This window comes from Camelus ferus, chromosome 24 (assembly GCF_009834535.1).
Source record: "Camelus ferus isolate YT-003-E chromosome 24, BCGSAC_Cfer_1.0, whole genome shotgun sequence".
NCBI classification, from domain to species: Eukaryota; Metazoa; Chordata; class Mammalia; order Artiodactyla; family Camelidae; genus Camelus; species Camelus ferus.
The window spans coordinates 15,366,486-15,387,259 of record NC_045719.1 but is presented as its reverse complement, the minus strand read 5'-3'; the positions used below and the strand labels follow the sequence as shown (position 1 = coordinate 15,387,259).

The following is a 20,774-nucleotide window of genomic DNA, read 5'->3' as shown; positions in this document are numbered from 1 at the left end:
GTATAATCTCCTCCTATGAAGACAATATAAGTAGTAATAGCTTTGGATTATTTTATCGATTCACAAATTACCTTTACATATGTTAGCTTTCTTGGTCATTATACTGCTCCTAAGAAATAAATATGGTAGGAGTTATTACTATCCTATTTTACAAATGAAAAAAACTAAGAGTTAGCAATATTAGGATATTTATGTTACCAAGAGTGGGTGGAGGTGATCCTCGAATCCATTTCTTTCTATTCCAAATCCCATGTTCTTTCCTCCCACTCCCACTGGGCGTTGAACTGTCAGGGGAACTGTGGCTACAACCGCCCCTGTCACGGGAACGTCCAGCCATCATCAAGATCAATGGCTTGTAGAGCAAAAGCCGGCGAGACCAGGATGCTTTTTCTTACCTGTGTTTGAGGTCTCCCTCTCAGGTTGCAGAATCCTGACGTCTCTTGTATTGAAAAGATACTGGACTTTGAAAAGTCCCGTTGAAAAGATACTGGACTTCAATTGAAAAGTATTCATTTTCTGTGTGTTAAGCTAAAAACGTTTGAAATATAACCCTATTAATAGTAAATCTGAAAGTTGTTTCTAAAGGATGTAGTTTATTCCTCCGTTAGAGCACTTGGTCACATCCTGTGAGAGCTCAGTGTAGCCTCTGGTCTCATCAGCCCCACGTTAGGGTATACTGTTCTGCCTGTTTTTCCTTCTCGTCTGTTTCCCATGTAAGCTGTTTTAGTTAAAATAAAGTCAGCTGGTAGAGGATTAGAGTTGAGACATCAGTATGAATTCATATTTGGCTTAATGTAGATGCAGATGGTTACATATAGAAACATGCAGAGATGTATGTACAGCTCACTCTGCCAGCTGGGAGGGTCTAAAAGAAATACCCCAGTAGCAACTAGCAATCTAATGCCCAGATCTTTGTTCCTAATACCATTCTCCAAAAAAGTAAGCAAGGCTCCTTGGAGAAATGGTTACTTCTAGGACTGGGGCATGAAATAAGACGAACATGCAGTATTTTGCCATGCAGGGAAGGAAGGAAAGAAAGAAAGAAAGGAAGGAGGGAGAAAGAAAAATATATGGCAAGAAATACAGAAGCCAACTGAAAAGACTTCCCAATGGTCAAAACTGGAACAGTTCAAGCAGCAAAATAAAGTAGTATTGGATTATAACCCAAAGTACAAAATAAATATCCATAAGGTCATTCTGATATAAATAAATAAACAGATGGGAGAATAGACAGATCTCCCTTGCAGACAAATTTCAAATCATCTGTGTAGATACTCCACCCTTGGGACCAGGAACATAACTCTCCACTCCTTATGTGTGGGCTCTGGATAAAACCGTATTTCTGAAGAGTATAGAATGGAAAGAGGAGTGAAAAATAAAGAATGCCTTTACTGTGGAGAAACCTGGTAAATACTACCTCAGCAGCCAGGTGATCGAGTTTAACATCCACAGTCACGTTGATCAAATATACCCTAGATATTATGTGAGTAAAATGGGGCTTTACCCCTATGATCCTCCTCCCCCAAACCCTCAATCCAATATTATAATGAGAAAAACATCACACAAGTCCCAACTGAAAGACATTCTACAAATGATCTGATCAGTTTTCCTAAAAACTGTCATCAAAAGTCATCAAAAGCAAGGAAAGTATGAGAAACTGTACAGCTAAAAGGAGCCTGAGGACATTATAAACGTAATGTGGTGTCCTGGATGGGATTGCGGGACAGAAAAAGGACATTAGGTAAAAACTAAGGAAGTTTGAATAAACTATGTACTTTATTCACATAAAACGAGATAAAACTGGACAAAATATCCCTGCAGATGGGATTTAAGTCTCCACAAAAAAACTTAAATCAGTCTTAGTGTTGGGCTCAATAAGATGTAAAGACAAAATGAAAAGGTTCCAATTCAGATTTATCATGTTGTATTAGCAGTCACTGTGTGTTACTGTCGGATTTGGGGAAAACATATCCTTTGGTTAGTCAGTTATCCTTTTAAAAAAGTAAAATAAAATACAAAATTCTTTGATTATTTGTCACGTCAGCCAACCACCTCCCAAAATTTATCCAAACCATCAGACAGCACTTCAACAATAAAACAATATTAATTCATAGAATTGAAACAATTTGAAACTTTACTGAAAAACTCTGAAATATTATATTATAAAACAAACAACGTAATTAGAGGATCAGTTATCCTGGGGTAGGACTGAGGAATAAGGAGTTTAAGGTAAAAGGGATAAGATAGAGCAACGGAGAAATGTTCTGAAAATGGAAATTGAGGAAATTTGCTGTAAGAGCGAAGAAGCTGAGAGCAGAAGGAGATATTTCAAGGTGTAAACAGCCCATGTCTAAGAATGATACAACAATCATTAAGGCTTACGCATTTAAGTATTTGACTAAGAAATGTAGGCATTTCTACAGTAAAAGAAGCACCTTCCCATAAACTCCAGCTCTTTGAAAGTTTTGATGCATATAAATTAATTTATTTGTGAATGTGCTTAATATAATTTCTGTCTCTACGCTTAAAATACCTTCAATTTTTGATTTGTTGTTTGTACCTGACTACTTCCGCAAAGATGACTGGGTAAACCCCTCTGGCCTCTGGGCAGTTTTCAGGGAGTGAAGAAATTTTCTCCTTCTATTCTCTAAACCTTCATCTTATTGCGCAAGTCACTAGGAAAGTTCCCAACTATTCTCTGGGGACCATTCACTCTAGTTAACTTCTCAGTGCAACTCTATACAGTAGTTAAATGAAGGAAATGCTGTTTCTCTCCAAATATGGGAAAACTGAGACGTGGGGAAGAAAAATCATTTGTCCAGAGTCACAGGTGATGTCAGAGACAGGAGCTGAAGCACAGCATCTTCCTCTCTCACCCACATCAGCTTGAAGGCTGAGGGCCAAGGAGCTGCTTTTCAGAATCAGGAATATATTCTGCAACCTGTCATTAAATTATCATTAACGATAAATATCCTTACTTTTTAAGAATCTCAGTTACTCCAGACACGTATGTGAAATGCCAAATATCCCCAGAGATAAAACGATGATTTTAAAAACTAGAGGCAAACAAACTAACACAAAATATCTAAAGTGCCAAGTCAAAACTCGTGGTCCTTTTGTTAAAGTGACCAGTTGATTCTTAAAGAGCATCATGATTCGTGGCAACTCTGAGAAAAGTAGATTTCTTTACTCCTTCCCCCATTCAATATTTGTAGAGCACTGGACGTAATGTGCAAAAAAGAAAAAAGTCACAGAGAAAAAGGAAAGGAAAAATAAAGGAAAAAAATAAAAAGAAAAAAAAAGATCTCTAGCTACGTATGTTTATTTTTTATTTAACGTTCATATGACACCCACTCTGTGTCTGGAACTATTCTAAGCACTTTTACAAATATTTACATAAATGTAAGCATCATAAAGCCCTAGGAGGGAGGTGCTCCAGTGTGTGCATCCTCAAGTTAAAGAAACCAGGCTGAAAGAGGTTAGTTGCCCAAGGTCACACGGGTGGAAAGAGGCAGAGCTAGGATTCAGACGCAGGTGGCCTGCTTCCAGGATCCGGGCTTAAGAAAAGGATGCTGTGCTCCTTAGGTTTAGCAGTTTAAAGCTTCCATACAAGTAACTACTCTCTTCAAATATTCAGAGCGCTCTTTGGAGTGATGGTTGCCATAGGTGAAGGATTTGAGGGCAGCGCTCACTAAGGTCCTACCAAATTCTTATCTATGTGCCGTGAACAGTAAACTGTGTATTTCACCATATTATGAAGAGCTTACTGATTTTTAGATAGTAGAGCAGTATAATCAAGAGATTGTGTGACATCACTTTAGTTAAATCCCCAACACAGTTTGTCTGATTATGAAGTAGCTCTTTGTACTTTCTGCTGTTACCCTTGAAAACTCACTTTTCATAGTCCATCAGTGTATTTGTTGAATAAATACTATGGGCCAGATACAGAGCCGTGCACCGTGGGGGGTTTTATCAGGCGCTCGACTCTTTCTACCTCAGAAACTTATAATCTGGCTGAGATCATAAAATATATTTCCCTAACTAAGCAACTAACAACACAAAGAAGTAACTATTAAGTGTCGAAAGAGTAAGTACTGTAAGGAAGTCAGGAGTCTGCTCCTTCCTGCCCCAGTAGTTCATCATCATACCCTTCTTAGAGCAGTTACCACATTGTAATAACGCACTTGCTGTGTCTAATTCACCAGCCTGTCTCCTCCATTAAAATGAAAACCCCTCGAAGGCAAGGGTGCAATTTTATTCATCGTGGTATCTTCTGTGTTTACCGTGTTGTTGGGTCTATAACAAATACTTAACATACGCTTGACGAGTGAATAAACAAAGGTCACAGGAGACAGGCGTTGCTTTGGTGGCCAGCATAGCTGAATGGTTAAACTCTAGAGTCAGATCTCGTGGGGTCTGAATCTCAGCTCTACCTTTGAAATGCTGTGTGACCCTGAAATTTTCACTTGACTTCTCTGCACTTCATTCTGTTCATCGGTAAAATTTTAGTAATAGAAACTTGCTTTATCAGCTAGTTTCACTGTGGAACACATCACCCCAACAACTAAACGGCAGCCATTTATTTAACTCAGTTTCTGCGGGTCAATAATTCGGGCTATGTTAGCTCTTCTAACCGTCTGGGCTGAGGTCAGACATACATCTGAGGTCGGTTATCAAGTCAACTGGGGAGTGGCCTGGTCCGTGTCGTATCTCATCTGCCAGCAGGCCAACCTGGGCTTTTCCCCACGGCGGCTGGCAGGGCTCAAAGGAGAGTGCATATATACACGGTCTCTTGAGGCTCATATTTGGAGTTGGCACGATGTCCCCTCCAGCACATTCTGTTGGTCAAAGCAAGTCACAAGGACAACTCACATTCAAAGGGTGGGGAAAGCAGCAAAGCCGCCTTCCTGGGGAAGGATGGAGACTGGGGCTATTTTTACAACCTACCAGACTCTCATAGAATTAGCAAAAGGATCAGGAAAACGAAACATCTAAAGGATTCAGACTGGTGTCCTCCACACAAGCAGTGAGCCCAGTGAGTACGGGCTATCATTACTCCGCTTGAGGTTGTCAGGAGAACTAGGTGGGATTCCTATATGCAGAGAACCAAGGCCTCTCGTAAGAGCATCAGCACTGTGGGTGTAAGTGCGTTGTGTTCAGAAAACAGCTAACAGTAAGCTTCCCAGAAGCACCAGAATCTTGGGAACCCTGGATGCTGGCCAAGGGGTTGGGTTTGACCAGGGGGCAACAGTAAACCGTTGGCTTTTGACTAAATGCTGAACGATAGGGCTGTTTCTTGTCTTTCCTTATTATTTCAGATTTTTTGTTCTTTAGTAAGCTTCTTGATGCTAATGGTATTGTGGTATCTCCCGTCATATCTACCTAAGATTCAAGATAAAACACTAGAACCCTATGAGCTTCATCTGAATTTTGCCACTCTCTGGCTTTGGGGAGCCAAGATGTCCTTCCTTACTCAATTTTATGGTCAAATGGAATAATATCTCTCCTTCCACCCATTTTACAATGGTGGCAATTCGAAAGATCAGGACACAGGAAGTAGTATTTACAAGGGAAACAAGCACAGAGGAGGCCTGGCTGTGATGTTTGTATCACTGGGGGATAACTCATAAATCTTACGCAGAAAAGTCGAAGACGAGAAAAATAAAGTTTTGATGTGGCTGCTCGTTCATGTTGGGCAGCAGACACTTCTTGAGCCACTCTGAAGGTAATCTTGAGTTTGCCTAGTCTGGTGAGATGGTCCTGAGTGACCAGAGCCAGTGATGTACCTGGGTCCCCACCACCCTGGAGGCTGACCCGGCCCGCTCAGAGCTGGTGGCAGCTCTAGTTAGACTGCTCAGAGGGAGCAGACTCAGCCTCTTCCCACTGTACACAGTTTAAATGCAGATTCACTGATGAATAATTTTGATCATTCTGTCCAAGTATGAAGACAGCTTGAATGAGACGCCTACAAGATCATATTTAATTTTTTTATAAGACAATTCCGGCTTCTCTTAGACCATGTGAAATCCATCCTGCTGAGTCCTCTTGACTAGTCACGTCCTTCCTGCCATTTTAAAAACAATAGTGGCAGAGATGCAAGCTGCTGGTAGTGCTCAGCAGGACAGATCAAACACACAGATGCAATTTCTGTACGTTGAACAGTGAAGTGGGATAAAATTCAAACACTTACAGTCGCTTAGTAGCTAGCATCTGATTGCTGCAAATTGAATCTTTCATCACGGGATTTATTGTAAAGGGTGTCATATCATTTGTGAGTTCTGCAATAATTTCAGTCAAAGTGCCAGGGCAAGATAAGGGACGTGTGCGATTTACAGGATATAAATGCTAGTTTATGCAGATTCTGAACAAAAAAACATTTTATTATCAACATTCTTTCTCTAATTGCTTACAAAATAGCCATACTTTTCATTTTTCTCTGATTTCTGAACATTCTCAAATTGTGTAACTTTAAAATCCAGAAGGAAACAGCGTTGTCACTTGAACAGCTGTTTCAAAACTGCCCCCCTCAACCCCCTCTTCTCCTTTCACTCTCATTGATAAATAAGCATTAAAATTACAGGTAGTTAAAATTTTGGAAATGTGGCTTTTATATTGTTTGGAAACTACAAAGGTCTAGTAATCATAATTACTGATCAATATATCCTATTAGTAAATATGTATTTTATATATATATATTATTATTCAAGGCTAAGATATTGTGAGGTCTACAAAACATACCTGAATTTCTAGTTCCTTTATGATAGAATGGAATGATGGCAACAATTTAAATGATCAATACTCTTATTCACCTTTGGATTTAGTTCCAAATACTTCATTGGAAGCTCATAAATGATCAACACCCAAAGTGTACTGTACAAATTGTACTTTGCATGTATGAGAGTTTGTGACACTTCACATACTTGATAGCTTTAATTGCTAATGAAACAGAACCCCCAAAAGGCACTGAATTACAGCCACACAGTCTTCCTATTCAAGACCTAAATAAGGGACATTAAAAAAAAAAAAAACAGTAGGGCCAGAAGATTTGGATAATCTGTTCTCTTTCTTTCCCTTGCTCTAATAAAAAAAAATCATTTTCTATTATTTCACTATGTATTGGGGCTTTTTTAGTGTAAATATGAATATGAGAATGCAGCGCCCCAGCAAGATCTGAATAAAGTAGTCTTACTCTCAGATAATCTAGGACCTTGATAGAGAAAAGCCCTTGTGAGGGATAAATGCTTCCGTGTGATTCTTCTTCATCTATTTAAGAGTAAATATCCCATATGCATGTTTATGTCTAGCACTCTAAATGGGGAATTCCCTATTTCTGAACCAAAGAATTTTCAGATTTCCCCCCTCCCTTCAGCAGGTGTCTTTCCATCTCTCACCAATCAAAGAAGAAGATAAAAAGGCAGCCTTTCAGTGGTGCCCTGATGTGTATTTTAATAAGTTTACTGATCAGAGCACATAGAAATTAGAATGAATCATGTTCCTATATTTAATACCAAACAAAACTCAATTTAATGTATGTCCAGCTTTCATCCATGTTCATTTTATTCAAGGGCATACCTTCCTTTTTCTGCTGCTTTTTTTTTTCTTTCTTTCTTGGACACCTCCAGCCCCCACTGACAACCAAAATGCAGGGCTATAAATGTAAGGGCGCAATACATCACGAGATAAGTCTAGAGAACGTGTCCTCTACCAAAATGCACATGAATCTCTGGTACAGCTAAAATTCCAGAGTCATGCTGGGGTTCGTTTTGCATGCTAAGCAGGGTCAAAAATGTGAGCTCTCTGTGACCAACCCTGTATACCAGATGAGCTCCAAAGTTGAAAGGTTACATTGCAGCTGAGGTTCTTAGCACTTGATTCTACCTCCTGCAAATCGAAGACTCCTAACTGAAAGACAAATCTGACAATAGGATAATCTTCCAATTAAAAAAAAATGGGACTTCTGAACCCTTATTGTTGGGAAGAGCTGACAGAGAAGTTCAGCGATGGTTGTATAACCAGACAAAATGATGGAGAAAAGATGTTTTCCAGCAAGACCATAAGGCTTGAATAGTGCAGGGAAACAGATGTAAAGGAAAGGGTTGTCCTCTGTTCTGTCTACCACCTCTCCTTCCACCCACCACCCTCCCCCCGATTGTACACTCAGCCATTCATCTCTCAGGCAAGGGCTCCTGACTTCCAAGTCAGACTCAAACCCCAGATACCAAGGCACTATAAAGTGGCATCGTGGCATACTTTGAGATCAGACGGTTTCTGCATTTCATCGTGAGAGGGGAGGTGGTGGGGGGGTGAAAGGGAAAAGCAGCATACCAATGTAGTAAAATCTGGAAACAACAGCACATATACAGACACACACAAAAAGTTTGCATATTGCACAGAGCGCTTGAAGATCATAAATCTATGCATGAGAAAGATGTAGTGGAAATTTTGGGGGGGATTAGAGTTTATTTTTGTCATCTCTGTGAGACAGCTACTCATTCATCCAGATCACAGCTAAGAAAAAAGCTGGTCACAGAAATTAGCAGTTTCAGCTCAGCAGCGAAGTCGCCAGCCTGTGAAGGCAGAGAGAAATTGACTAATTAGCAATGCGCACTAAAACTTGACGGTTCTTTATAGAGAGAGAGAAGAGAGAGGGAGAGAGAGGGAGCGGGAGGGAGGGGGGGCTCGCTTTTTCCCCTTCTTTCTTCCAAAGATGTTTGAAATCGCAGTCATTTACGCTCGACAATTTTTACAATAGCCTTGAGCCATAATTTTGCGAGTCTCTCCAGCATCCATCCCCCTGTATGGTCTCTCTCTACTGGCCAAGCACGACCGTTTCTCTCCCCAACCGTGGATTTCCTATTACTCTCGTTACGACTCACTGAGCCCCAGGCCCAAGGATAATGATGTGTTGTTTCTTGGTAGCATAATTTGTCACACGTACATTTTTTCTTCTTCTTCTCTTGCAGAAAGCTCTGCTCCCTCTCTCTCTCTCCCTCTCTCTCCCTCTCTCTCTCCCTCTCTCTTTCTCTCTTTTCTCCCTCTCCTACATTTTCTTGCTGTTGCTAATTCATGGTGATCAAATGATGTACGACAAAATAAATTGTAAAGAGTGACTGCCTGGAGTTGGGAACCAGAAGGTGTCCCCCCCCCCAAGGAGAGAGCAAACCTTTAAAAAGGAAGGACAATTGATTTTGGGGGGGGAGCTTAAGTGAGCCTTGACTTTGCAGCTGGTTGAAAGCAGGTAAGTTTCTGGCCTTGTGTCTGCCTTGTGTGTATTTTGTTCTGTCTTTTGGGTAGTTGGCGGGGGGGGAGGGACGGGGAGGGAGTCTTTCAGAGGGGTTGGGGGGGTGACTGTGTGGCAGACGCTCATAAAGAATAAAACTCCTATTGCAAGAAATAAGCAGATGAAGGAGAAAGGCAAGGGAAGAGAACAAGAAGGAAGGGGAGCAGGGAAAGATGGGGGGGAAGACAACGAAGCGGGGAGAGCGAGAGAGGTATGACCGGGTCCACTTAAAGGGAGAGACTCAGGGAGATGTTTCAGAAAAGCCAGAGCTTTGGGGGCGGGGGGGGGGGGTGCTGCCGGGGGAGGGAGCTCGCGGGAGATGAGGGTCCACCTGGAACGGGATGATAAAGTGAGTGGAGAGGAGCCCAGTCCGGTGTAAATAGGAAGCCGGCGATCCAGGACCGGCGCCAGGCAGGGCAGAGTGAGCCGCAGTGGAAGGGGCAGGTCCGGCGGGATCCCTCTGAGCCGGGCGGCGGCGGCGGCTCTCCCCGAACGGCGGGCGCGCGGGCGGGATGTGGGCAGAGGGTCCCTTTCTGCTCGGCCCTGGAAGGTGCAATTACAGGTTAAGGACCTGGCGTATCGATCTCGCCTCGCCTCCCCCATCCTGCCCTCCTCTGCCTAGATGCGGGCGGCTCAGACTTCTCACAGAAGTAGTTCCAGGGCTGGGGGAGTTGGGGTGCCCGAGTGGGGGGCCTCTGGGGGCTGTGCCCAAAGGCTCTGAAGGAAGCCAGGGCTTCGGTCAGCGACGCGGGGTGGGGTGCAGAGACCTGGCACAGAACTGCGCACCTCCCTCCCCACTGGTCAGCCTCCACCCCCTCCCCCAACACCTGCCAGTTAACTTGAACTTCTCATAGTTACTGGAGTTAAAGCCACTGCGCCTGGTGCCCGAGAGGGAGAGCCGTCCACACGAGTCCCTCCGGGCCTCCTGGCTCTTGCTCTAAACCCTCCCCAGTAGCCCTGCTTCTTACCCCCGCCTCATCTTCCTGGGCGCCCCGGGGCCAGGGCAGAGGGGAGACACGCCTGAACTTACGCGCTTTGAAATGCGGGGCGGGGGGGTCGGGGGAGCGGGGGTCTGGGTGGAGGGGACTGAAGGGATTCTCCTGCCAGGTTTAAAGGCGTCTCTGGAAAATTAGCAAAACTGAGTGGTGACGGGGAAGCCAACAGTTTGCGAAGCAGGGAAGCAGGCAGGGCCAGGGTGAGGGAAATGAGCTAGAATTGATAAGGACAGCTCCCGCCTCTGCCGAGTCCACTGAGCTGGTCCTCACCGCGCTCCGCTGCACTTTCCCGGGAGAAGAAAGGGCTTTATCTGCTTCCTCAGACTATTAGCCTAGGAGTTTCTCGGGGCAGCACGGATAATCGAAAGGGTTCCCAGCTTTTGAAGAGCTAGGAATCGCCCGCCCACACGCTTCTGAGGCCCCCTTTTCCACCCCCTAAAACTGGACCAACTGCGAAAAGCAAAGCTGCTGCCACACATAGACCTGGAAGCTCCGCCGACGGTCGCCTCCGCGCTTTCGGGGCACCCCCGGCTCCCCACTCTCTGGCCTTGCCCTGCCTCCGGCCTGGCATGGACACAAGCCCACGAGGTGTCTCGGCCTCAGCCGCCACTTGGCCGTCGCTGCTGCCACCGCTGTCGCTGCCAAGAGGCGAGCCGGGGTGGTTTTAGGAAAGTGAGGGACGAAGTGTGTGGGCGGTGGCGACAGGAGTAGCAGGAGCAGAACGGGCACCCGGACCCCAGGCAGGGCCCTTCTGGTGGCGCTCTCGGATCCAGCGCCTTGAGACCTGCCTCCTAGGGTCTGGGTCCGGAGGCCAAGCTGAGCACTGATTGTTGTTCTTCGCCCTCCCCTCCCCTCCACACCCTTCCCCACCCCGACCACACCCCACCCCCTCCACTACCCTTCTCCCCTCCCGCCCATCCCCCACCCCTGTCTGCCAGGTTGGAGGAGGGTTTAAAGCAGGTGCGCCGAGTCAGCTCGCCATGTCCAGATCCGGGGACAGGACCTCCACCTTCGACCCCAGCCACAGCGACAACCTGCTGCACGGCCTCAACCTGCTGTGGAGGAAGCAGCTGTTTTGCGACGTGACCCTGACGGCCCAGGGCCAGCAGTTCCACTGCCACAAGGCCGTGCTGGCCTCCTGCTCGCAGTACTTCCGATCGCTCTTCTCCAGTCACCCCCCTCTCGGGGGAGGGGTCGGCGGCCAGGACGGCCTGGGGGCCCCCAAGGACCAGCAGCAGCAGCAGCCGCCGCAGCAGCAGCCCCCACAACAGCAGCCGCCGCCGCCGCAGGAGGAGCCCGGCACTCCTTCCTCCTCCCCCGACGACAAGCTGCTGACCAGTCCCCGGGCCATCAACAACCTGGTGCTGCAGGGCTGCTCGTCCATCGGGCTGCGCCTGGTGCTCGAGTACCTCTACACGGCCAACGTGACCCTGTCCCTGGACACGGTGGAGGAGGTGCTGTCGGTCAGCAAGATCTTGCACATCCCCCAGGTCACCAAGCTCTGCGTGCAGTTCCTCAACGACCAGATCTCGGTGCAGAACTACAAGCAGGTGTGCAAGATCGCCGCGCTGCACGGCCTGGAGGAGACCAAGAAGCTGGCCAACAAGTACCTGGTGGAGGATGTGCTGCTGCTCAACTTCGAGGAGATGCGCGCCCTGCTGGACTCGCTGCCGCCCCCCGTGGAGTCGGAGCTGGCGCTCTTCCAGATGTCCGTGCTGTGGCTGGAGCACGACCGCGAGACCCGCATGCAGTACGCGCCCGACCTCATGAAGCGCCTCCGCTTCGCGCTCATCCCGGCCCCCGAGCTGGTGGAGCGGGTCCAGTCCGTGGATTTCATGCGCACCGACCCGGTCTGCCAGAAGCTGCTGCTGGACGCCATGAACTACCACCTGATGCCCTTCAGGCAGCACTGCAGGCAGAGCCTGGCCAGCAGGTAGGAGACAACAAAGAGGAGGTGGGGGGAGCCCCAGAGGCCGGAGGGAGGGGAGGGGGCAGGGGAGAGGAGGAGAGAGGTGGGCTAGGCGGGAGGCTCCCACAGGCTGAAAACAAACGAAAACACAATTCAGACTGTGTGGGGAAAGTTGATTTCAGTCCCGAAAAGGTCAACAGGAAATTGGCCCCACAGCATCTCTGAGCGCTAGGAAGCCCACGTTCTCAGTATCCCTAGAGCGGGAAACGTGGGACTCCTGGACTGAACTGACAAGCAGGTGGGGCCAAAGGCCAGGCAGTTAGAAGTGCAGCTTTGGAACCCTTTCCATCCGGTCTTCCCTCTGCATCTCCAAATGAGCTTGCTTAAGGAAAAGGATTCTGTGATGAGAAGTCCCCACCCTACTCCACCTCTTTCCTGCCTTGGGCAAGCAGAAGTGCCTGGAGACGCTCAAGGAGGAAAGCTTTCCTTCTTTCTGTCTGACACTCAAGTTATTTTTTGCTTTGCAGCGACTGGGGTTTGCTCCCTTTGGAGGCTAGAGCTCTGAAGGGCTTTGTCTGTTCCGGTCGCTATTGGAAATTCTGGCATCCCATACCCAGGCTAACTTTTCTATCTCGTGAAAAGCAAAACCTTTCCTTTTCACTTATAAAGGGGAGCAGAGCGAGAGGTTTCAGGGTTTCAGAGTGAATCCTGCCAAGTAGCTCCCATCTCAAAGGGAGCAGTTGAAAACTGAGAGGAGGGGAGTCGGCGAGCTCCAGTTAGTTCTGTGTGCCTGCTCTGAGGTCACAAAGAAGTTGGAGACTTCTTGTTGTTGTTACTATTTGGAACGTGTCTTGGGTGTGAATTGAAGGTAGGATTTCATGTCAAAGGGGAAAGAGAAACAATGCCTTTTTAAAATGCTGCTGAGATTCTTTTCACAAGACTGTAGGAATTGACAATAGTGTTTTGTTGGCTCCAATTTTAAAACCTTTCTTAATGAGCCCTGGCAGAGGGTTGCTTTCTCTTTTTAGACAAGAGCAGAGGTATCATCCCAGTTTCCCATGGTAAAGCATCATCGTAAGTGCAGATGCCAGGCTACCCCAGTCTCATCCACCTAAGTGTTTTGTTAGAAAGAACATGGTTTAAAAATCCATCATGGCCTTTTCCCATTCAGAAGGACGTCTAAAATCTGGGGTCCACTTCCTGCAGCCTCATGGAATTAAATGTTTATTTTTCTCCATCCTGATGTTTCTACCAGACGTAGGTAACTGAAGTTTTAAGAAATTGGAACCTATTCTCTACAGTTGTTTAGGGAGCACTGGGGTTCAGGTGAGGCCCATGGGAGGCATGGGAAATCTTGAACTTAGAAATCTTGTAAGCTGATTTGTCTAATATTTGTGAGAAGCAAATGAATGAATTGTGGTATTAGAAGATGCCAGTAAGACACCAGCACAAGCAAGAATCCAAACTCGTGTGCTTGCATAGTGAACACAGGCGTCCAAGTGACAACAAGAACGTGGATTGTAGTTTCATTTTGTAGGAGTTTCCCATTTGTCTAAAGATCAAAATGCTAAGCTTAGTGTGATGGGCAAAGTCACCACCTCAATGGGCATTGGTGCTTAATATTCTATTACTTTAACTTTTATAACTTTTAAGTGACTTCCAAGTCTACTTCATTTAGCATATATCATACATATTCAGTTATAGTCCTAAGCATACATTTATTCATATTTTTAAAACATTTATACAATCTAGTATACATTCAGAAACCCAAAAGGGTAATAAAGCTAAAATTTAACTTGTTCTAAGAGTAATTTGGAGGAATGAGTATTATAAATTTGACCCAGTAAATAATTTCTGAAGCCCTCAATGCACTTTTATCTAAGAAGTATGTCCTAGGCTTCAGAGTTAGAAGACTTTCAAAATGCAAAATCCATTTTCCTACATCCGTCTGGATTCAGCACACCAGCTGGGGCCTGCTGGCTCTGTCCTGGTGGCTGGCTGAGATACCAGGCTGCCTGGCTCCGTGACGACACCTTCCAGCTTCACTGGGCCATATCATTTGAAGGATATGTAGTGCTGTCTGACCACTGAATGCTTACAAGTGTCATGGATGCTGCAAGAATCTGATACTTCTGCGGTAGGAAGAAAACTGTTATTTTCCTTTAAAAGCGGAAGATGCAGAAAATAGTGCGTGTGAACCTGTTGTTGATCTCAAAGTAATTTAATTTAGATTTCGTTCTATTGTTGGTAACAGTAGCATTTTAATTTTAGGGACTAATTACATCCTTCCAATTTTAATTCACAGAAAGAATGCAAGAATAACCATCCAGATCTTAACTTTAGTGCAGACAAAAATGCTGTAAGTTGCAACCAGTAGTATTATATCGGCCCATTTATTATAGCATCAGCGTGCTATAAAAATGTTCTCTCAGCCTCACATGTAGTTTAACAGAGGGATAAATGTGTTAAACAATTGTTTTTGAAATCGCATCACTTTTATTGAAGACGATTGAATGGAAGAGCATTGCATTTATTACTTTTTATCCACCTGTAGTTTCTAAAGTCTATATATGAAAGAGTTCCTCAAATTCAGAGGAGTTGGAAAATTAAAATTGGCCAGTCTGTTGGAATAAGTTCAAAATATAAGCAAATAGGATAACTTCAAAGGGAATTTATTTATTTAAGAGTATGTTAGCTATAGAAATATAGGGCTATTTATATAATAACAATATTTTAAGCATGTTTTTTCAAATTAAGTAATTCTGAATTTTTATTAAGTCTAGAAAAATAAAGCAAGCCAAGCATACTTTATAAATACTCAAATTAATTTAATTCTTGCCCTGGTTGTCTAATTTTTCTGACTATGCCGTTTATGCTTAGATTCATATTTTATTTTAGCAAACTAAGCATTAAGGATTTTAAAAAATAAGAGACTTATTATCTTATATTCAAATATATACATAACTAAATGAAGATAACAGGACTTGGACAAAAATTAAAATATTTGAAGTCTTACTCCTTAATTATTTTCATTTTATTTTATTGCAAGAAATGGGACACTTAAGAAATAAGTTTTCGAAAAAGCTTCTGGGAGAGTCATTATTAAAGGCTTCTAAAGCACAAAAATAAAATTTAATAAAGTGACACGACGTGCAACATTTAGTGCGTTAAAAAGTAAATATCAGAAGACTTACAGTCAAGTTTAGCTTAAGTAACCCAAAAAAGTTTTTTTATTTGTATTAAAAATTTTTTTTACATAATTTAATAACTGTCCCAAATAAATCATTTGGACTTCGTTAACTAACTTCTCTTTTACTTTTTCACTGCATCACCCACAATGTAACAGTTAAATAAATGTTCATTGAAAGCTGAAGGAACTAAGATTCAAAAGAAGAAAATCTCAGGGTTACATTTTACGAATATGTTCTTCAATCTACCTTCTTTTTTCCCATAACAATAGTCTATTGAGGCTCCTCCAGGAAGACACCTGTAATAGAAAAGCATTCGTAAAAATAATTATATTTTTTAAACATTTAATCACCAGCCATTATAGTCCCATATACAGTCCTATATTGAAGTGTATAGTTTTCAAGAGATTATATTTTACAGAAGATAGAGGACTACCTTACAAAGATTTCCCTTTCTGCAAAATAGTCTATTTAAAGATTTCACATAAATTAATGTAAAAATCTATTCAAACATCAGGAATACTAATTATCTATTTGCTGAAATGACTTGCAGTGCTTAAAATGCCATTAGATTTCCTTAAGGCATAGTTTTAATTCCTGGTTTTGGTGCTTAGAAAGTGTTTCTTTCAATGTAGGACAATATTTTCTGTGGTTTTCTTCCTAAGACCTGAATAACAACCTTAACAAAGCAAACTAATCTCAAATCCATGCATCCTCTAAATTGTAACTTCCCTTTATATCAATTTGATACCCTCAGATAAGAAGTTGTTATGTAGTTAGATTTTGTATCCGAAATCACTCAACCATTCAGAATACAATTTGTTTATTATCTGAAACAGGACCATTGATTACAAAATTATGTCACAAGTATGGGAGCCAAGTAGTTACATCCTACAATCAGAAGCCAGTTAGAGTAAATCTTAGTGCATTGCATTAGCTTAGAGAACTTACTGACAATAGTGGACATGTTCAGATTATAACCCATGCTTGTAATTTTTTCCGTAATTATGAACACATTGAGGCACACTCATTACCTCAGCTAATTTCAAAGTATCTCAGTTTTCTTAACTTAAAAATACAGTGAAAAAAATGTTACTTTATTTACAATAGTTACTTTATATCAGGTGATACTCTAAGCATTTTACAAACATTAACTTATTTAATGCTCATAACAGCCCTAAGGGGTGGGTACTATCATTTGCTTCATTTTATGGGAAAATTGATGCACAGAGAAGTTAAGCATTTTGCCCGTGGTTGCACAGCTGCTAAGTGGTAGAACCAAAGTCTGAGCCCAAGCAGTGTGTCTCTTGAGTCTGTGTTCTCATCCACGGTGTTCTGCTTCTTACTGTGAGCCTCTACTCTAGCATATAACCTGGTGACTGACCTTAGAGCTACACGTAGACTTAAGATTTCCCTTTGGAAAGAAACTTGTGAGGGTTAAATTTCAATGTATCCAACTTTAGAAGAAGTTAAGGAGTGATATTATTCTGGACCAGAGGTCAGCTTTTTATCTTTTTTTTTTTTTTCTGAAAAAGGTCAAATAGAAATTGTATTTAGCTTTGGAGTCACACTGTGTCTCTTTTACAACTACTGCACGCTTCCCTAGTAACACAATAAGAGCCATGGACAATATGTAAATGGATAAGCATGGTTGTGTTCAATAAAACTTCATTTGTAAACACTGGAAGTTCATAGAATTTTCACATGTTATGAAATAGTCTTCCTCTTTTGATTCTCTTTGAACATTTGAAAATGTAAAAGCCATTCTGTGTGTGTGGGCTGTATGAAAACAAGAGGCAGGCTGGGTTTGTTCTGTGAGTCATAGTTTGCCAAAACCCATTTTAAGCACTTGGGATAAATCAGTGAACAAAACGGACACAAAATTTTGCCCTTATTCTAGTGGAAAGAATCCCACTGGTCTTCATGCTTCTGTTTGGAAAGAATTCAAATCTAAATGATTCTACCATGCCAAGTTAAAATTTCAGCTTTCCATACTAAGACATAAGAAATCAAATAGTGATCCCAATAAGGTAAATAGTGACTAATTAAAACAATGAATGAGTTGCTCATTTTTTTCAAACATACTGAATATAGAACCAATTCACATAGATTGGTCATCGTTCAGGATAGGCTTTAATACCATGTATATTCTATGTAATGATTTCCAGTAAGAAAATAGAGTAGCCAGGTACACTTAACACACTGCTTTCTGAGATTGACATGCACATATCAAATAAACTAATCTAGGCATATAAATGAACATGTGAACAATTATCTTTCTAAACGTCAACCTGTAACTCCATCTGCTGTGATCAAAGGGCACGTGCTGTCTGGTCTCCTGATTTTTACGTGAATCAGCGGGACTCAGTATGTCCATGGAACCTCCCTGCCTTCTCCAAGGTGGGTACCCTCTGGAGGAGCAGTCATGCTGCCCACGGGTCTGGCTTATGGGTCTTTCTCCCCATCTAGATCAAGTACCTGGCCTTGATCCAAAGATGTGAGCTCAATGTGAATTGGTATTGGTCTTAAATGTAATTGTGGTGGACGCTTAGGATTTGGTTCAGTTTAATGTGAATTGACAAAGCCAGTGGGAGATAAAAATGGAGGTAATTTTAGAGATAATTACACACACACACACACACACACATACACACATAACTGCTGTTTGCCAATAATAGTAGCAGCCATCACTAATTGAGCACCCATCACTAATTGAGCACCCACCATGAATGAACTTGACATATTACTTACATTCGTTCTAGTCCTTTCAATCTTCTTAAATGTTAGAAAATTGAGACTCAGAGAAAGTAAGTAATTTGTCCAATTATCTGAATAGTGTTGAGTTGGGAGTTAGTTGTCACCCTCTGAAGAATACTCTCATTATGCGTGCATATTGTAAATATGGCTTCTACCAAACGCACACTCTAATTGACACCTCCCATATCTTTGTTTCACCACAGCAGAGTAGTGATTAAAAATTTCAACTCTCTAACGCTTCTTCCAAACCACCCAACCAATGAAGAAGAACGAGAGGACTACGGTAGAAAGCGCAGATTCTTTCCTCCTGGTCTACCAGACTCAATTGTTAGTTCTGAAATCAAGGTTCTAAATAAATAATGAGATTGCTGAGATTTATCACTATGATACTGACTTACTAAAAACAGGTTGAGCCAGTATATTTTAAATAAATCACTAAAAATAAGAACTTTCAGTTTAACTGTGAAAAATAATTGTGAGAATTTAAAAAAAAAAAAAAAAAGCCTTGGAGTTTGAATTTGAACCAAGAGTTTTTCCCCCTAGATTTCTGTGCACTGGAGTACTCGAGTGCTGTCGGCTTTGTTCCTTGAAGACAATGAAAAGCTATTCACGTTGGTGAAAGTTACAGGTGATAAATACAACAGGTAGAAGCCAGCTTTATTAAAATGCCCATATGTTTTAAGTAACATAAAATAAGACTACTCTCATTGGAAGTTTATTCTGTTTATATTTTGTCTTAAGAAAATCATTTTTTTAATTTTTAAAAAGTAAAAAAAATATAATTTTTATTGAAATACCACCAGTTACAATGTGTCAATTTCTGGTGTACAGCACAATGTCCCAGTCATGCATATACATACGTATATTCATTAAGAAAGTCATTTTAACAATTGCTATGCTGTAATGTTTATGCCTTCTATCATTCATTTAGAATTTCAGACAATATATTCATTGTTATGTCCCCTCCATTAACATCCAAGATAATTCATAATGCTTGAATTAGTAATGATGATTTCTCTTAAAAAAACAAAACAAACATTATCACGATATGGGCAGAAGAGTGCGTTAACCAGGGAAGGACTCTCAGTTGTGACATATAGTGAATATGTTTATTTTACTGTAAATACCAAAACGGCTTATTTATTCACAAATAATATTTATGACAATCAGGCTAGAACTATCTGCAACATTAGAAGTAAAGCAGAAGGGTACTAGAAAAACCCTACAGTAGTTGGAAAATGAAAATAACAAATATTTGTGATAGGAAGAGAGAAAATAAATCATAGGGAAGTAAAAAAAAACAATAAGAACCAACAGTAAAAAAAATACAAGGAAATATGGGAATCAAAGACGTTATTAAGGAATAAATCATCTGAAAATGAAAAAAGAGAACAAGCAATAGTGGAGGTTGGGCAAGAAAATTCTGGAGCTTGGAGAGTAGATGTTCAATGTTTGTTGGACTAGATAAGCACAGATGGAGAAGCGTTCAAATCTCTACATGGTGAACATATAATTTTCAGAGTTATAGACAGAGTTCCACTAAAAAAAGGGAAAAAACCTCGTTCCTCAAAAGAAAAAAAATGTTTCAACAAGAAAAAATGGTCAATCATGGAACCGTCACTCCTATAATTTGATTCAGTCCAAAAATTATGTATTTATAATCTGAGTTAAGATGGTTCATGAGTAACTCTTTGTTCTTGCGTTACGTGATGCGCTAGTTTCAGAAGCGTCAGAGTTCAAAGAGCACAGCCTGTTATACCAACAGGAGGAGAGGAAAATTAACTGCATTCTTCGAAAATCTTCATTTCCAGTATAATTGGAGCTGGTAGCAGACTTGAGAAATAAGGGAACCGTCACCACCTGGGGCAGCTTTGCTAAGCCCACGCCCATGACTGTGCCACGCCCACAGTGGGAATCTGGGGTGATGTGTCAAGTTTACCACTGACAGAAGTTCTGCTGTGGAATAGCCCCGAATTTGTGTTGAATGTGTGTAACGGAGAACACACCAACCTCTGTGCTCCGTTCTGAGATACAGAGTTGAATAAGGTGCATTCATGACTTTATGCAGTTTACAGTATAAGGAAAAAGAGTAAATAATTACACAAATGAATCACACTGGTAATACTAGAGATTAGAAGAGTGTCATTTGCTGGGAGACGGTATAACACAGGGCAGTAACCTTGTCGGGGTAACCAGAGAATTGTTTCTCTACCAAGGAGGTTTAAGATGAATCTTGAGACATGAGATATCCAGAGTGAGGGGTCGGGGAAGGCAGGGTCTGCAGTTGGGGGAGGCACAAGCTGAGGGAGGAGCAGGTGCATTATCACTAGACAGCAAGGAGTTTGGTACCTTCTGGAGCTGAAAGGTGTGTGTGGCTAGAGCTCATGCAGGAAGGGTCGTTCAAATCATAAGGAAGTCCTGGACCCTGCTAAGGATCAACCACTACGTGGATGAATTCCAGATGGAAAAATCAGCATGTTTTTATACTTGCACTGAGTAAATGACCGATACTATATTGGAAACACTGCCACCTTTGAAATCATAAGCCTGGGTGAGTATCTTAACTCCCCTTTGGCTGACCTGTGTACATTTTCGCCCATCAGGAAAACTCTGGACCATATTTATGATTTCCCTGATGGCCCAGA

At 42.4% G+C, this 20,774-nt stretch overlaps 2 protein-coding genes across 3 annotated transcripts in view; one reads left to right on the top strand and one right to left on the bottom strand.

Moving 5' to 3' along the window:
• Positions 1-8,444: 8,444 nt before the first annotated feature.
• On the bottom strand, positions 8,445-11,986 carry LOC116659531 (protein bassoon-like). Of its 2 annotated transcripts, none has more exons than XR_004314891.1 (3): positions 11,886-11,986; positions 9,612-9,823; positions 8,445-8,567 (listed from the first exon to the last, which is right to left on the bottom strand). XR_004314891.1 is itself a non-coding variant. In XM_032467183.1 (3 exons), the coding sequence occupies exons 1-3, from the start codon at positions 10,844-10,846 to the stop codon at positions 8,490-8,492; spliced, it is 378 nt and encodes a 125-aa protein (XP_032323074.1). In that variant the 5' UTR covers positions 10,847-10,877; the 3' UTR covers positions 8,445-8,489. The 2 variants fall into 2 exon arrangements, 1 of the variants encoding a protein (XP_032323074.1); XM_032467183.1 differs by lacking the exon at positions 11,886-11,986 and adding an exon at positions 10,759-10,877.
• The window catches only part of KLHL14 (kelch like family member 14), an 86,169-nt gene continuing 73,958 nt past the window's right edge, over positions 8,564-20,774 (top strand). Inside the window, exons 1-2 of the mRNA XM_032467182.1 lie at positions 8,564-9,238; positions 11,214-12,208. Coding sequence (XP_032323073.1) covers positions 11,256-12,208 — 953 coding nt within the window. The 5' untranslated portion in view covers positions 8,564-9,238; positions 11,214-11,255. The remainder of the gene's footprint in view (positions 9,239-11,213; positions 12,209-20,774) is intronic.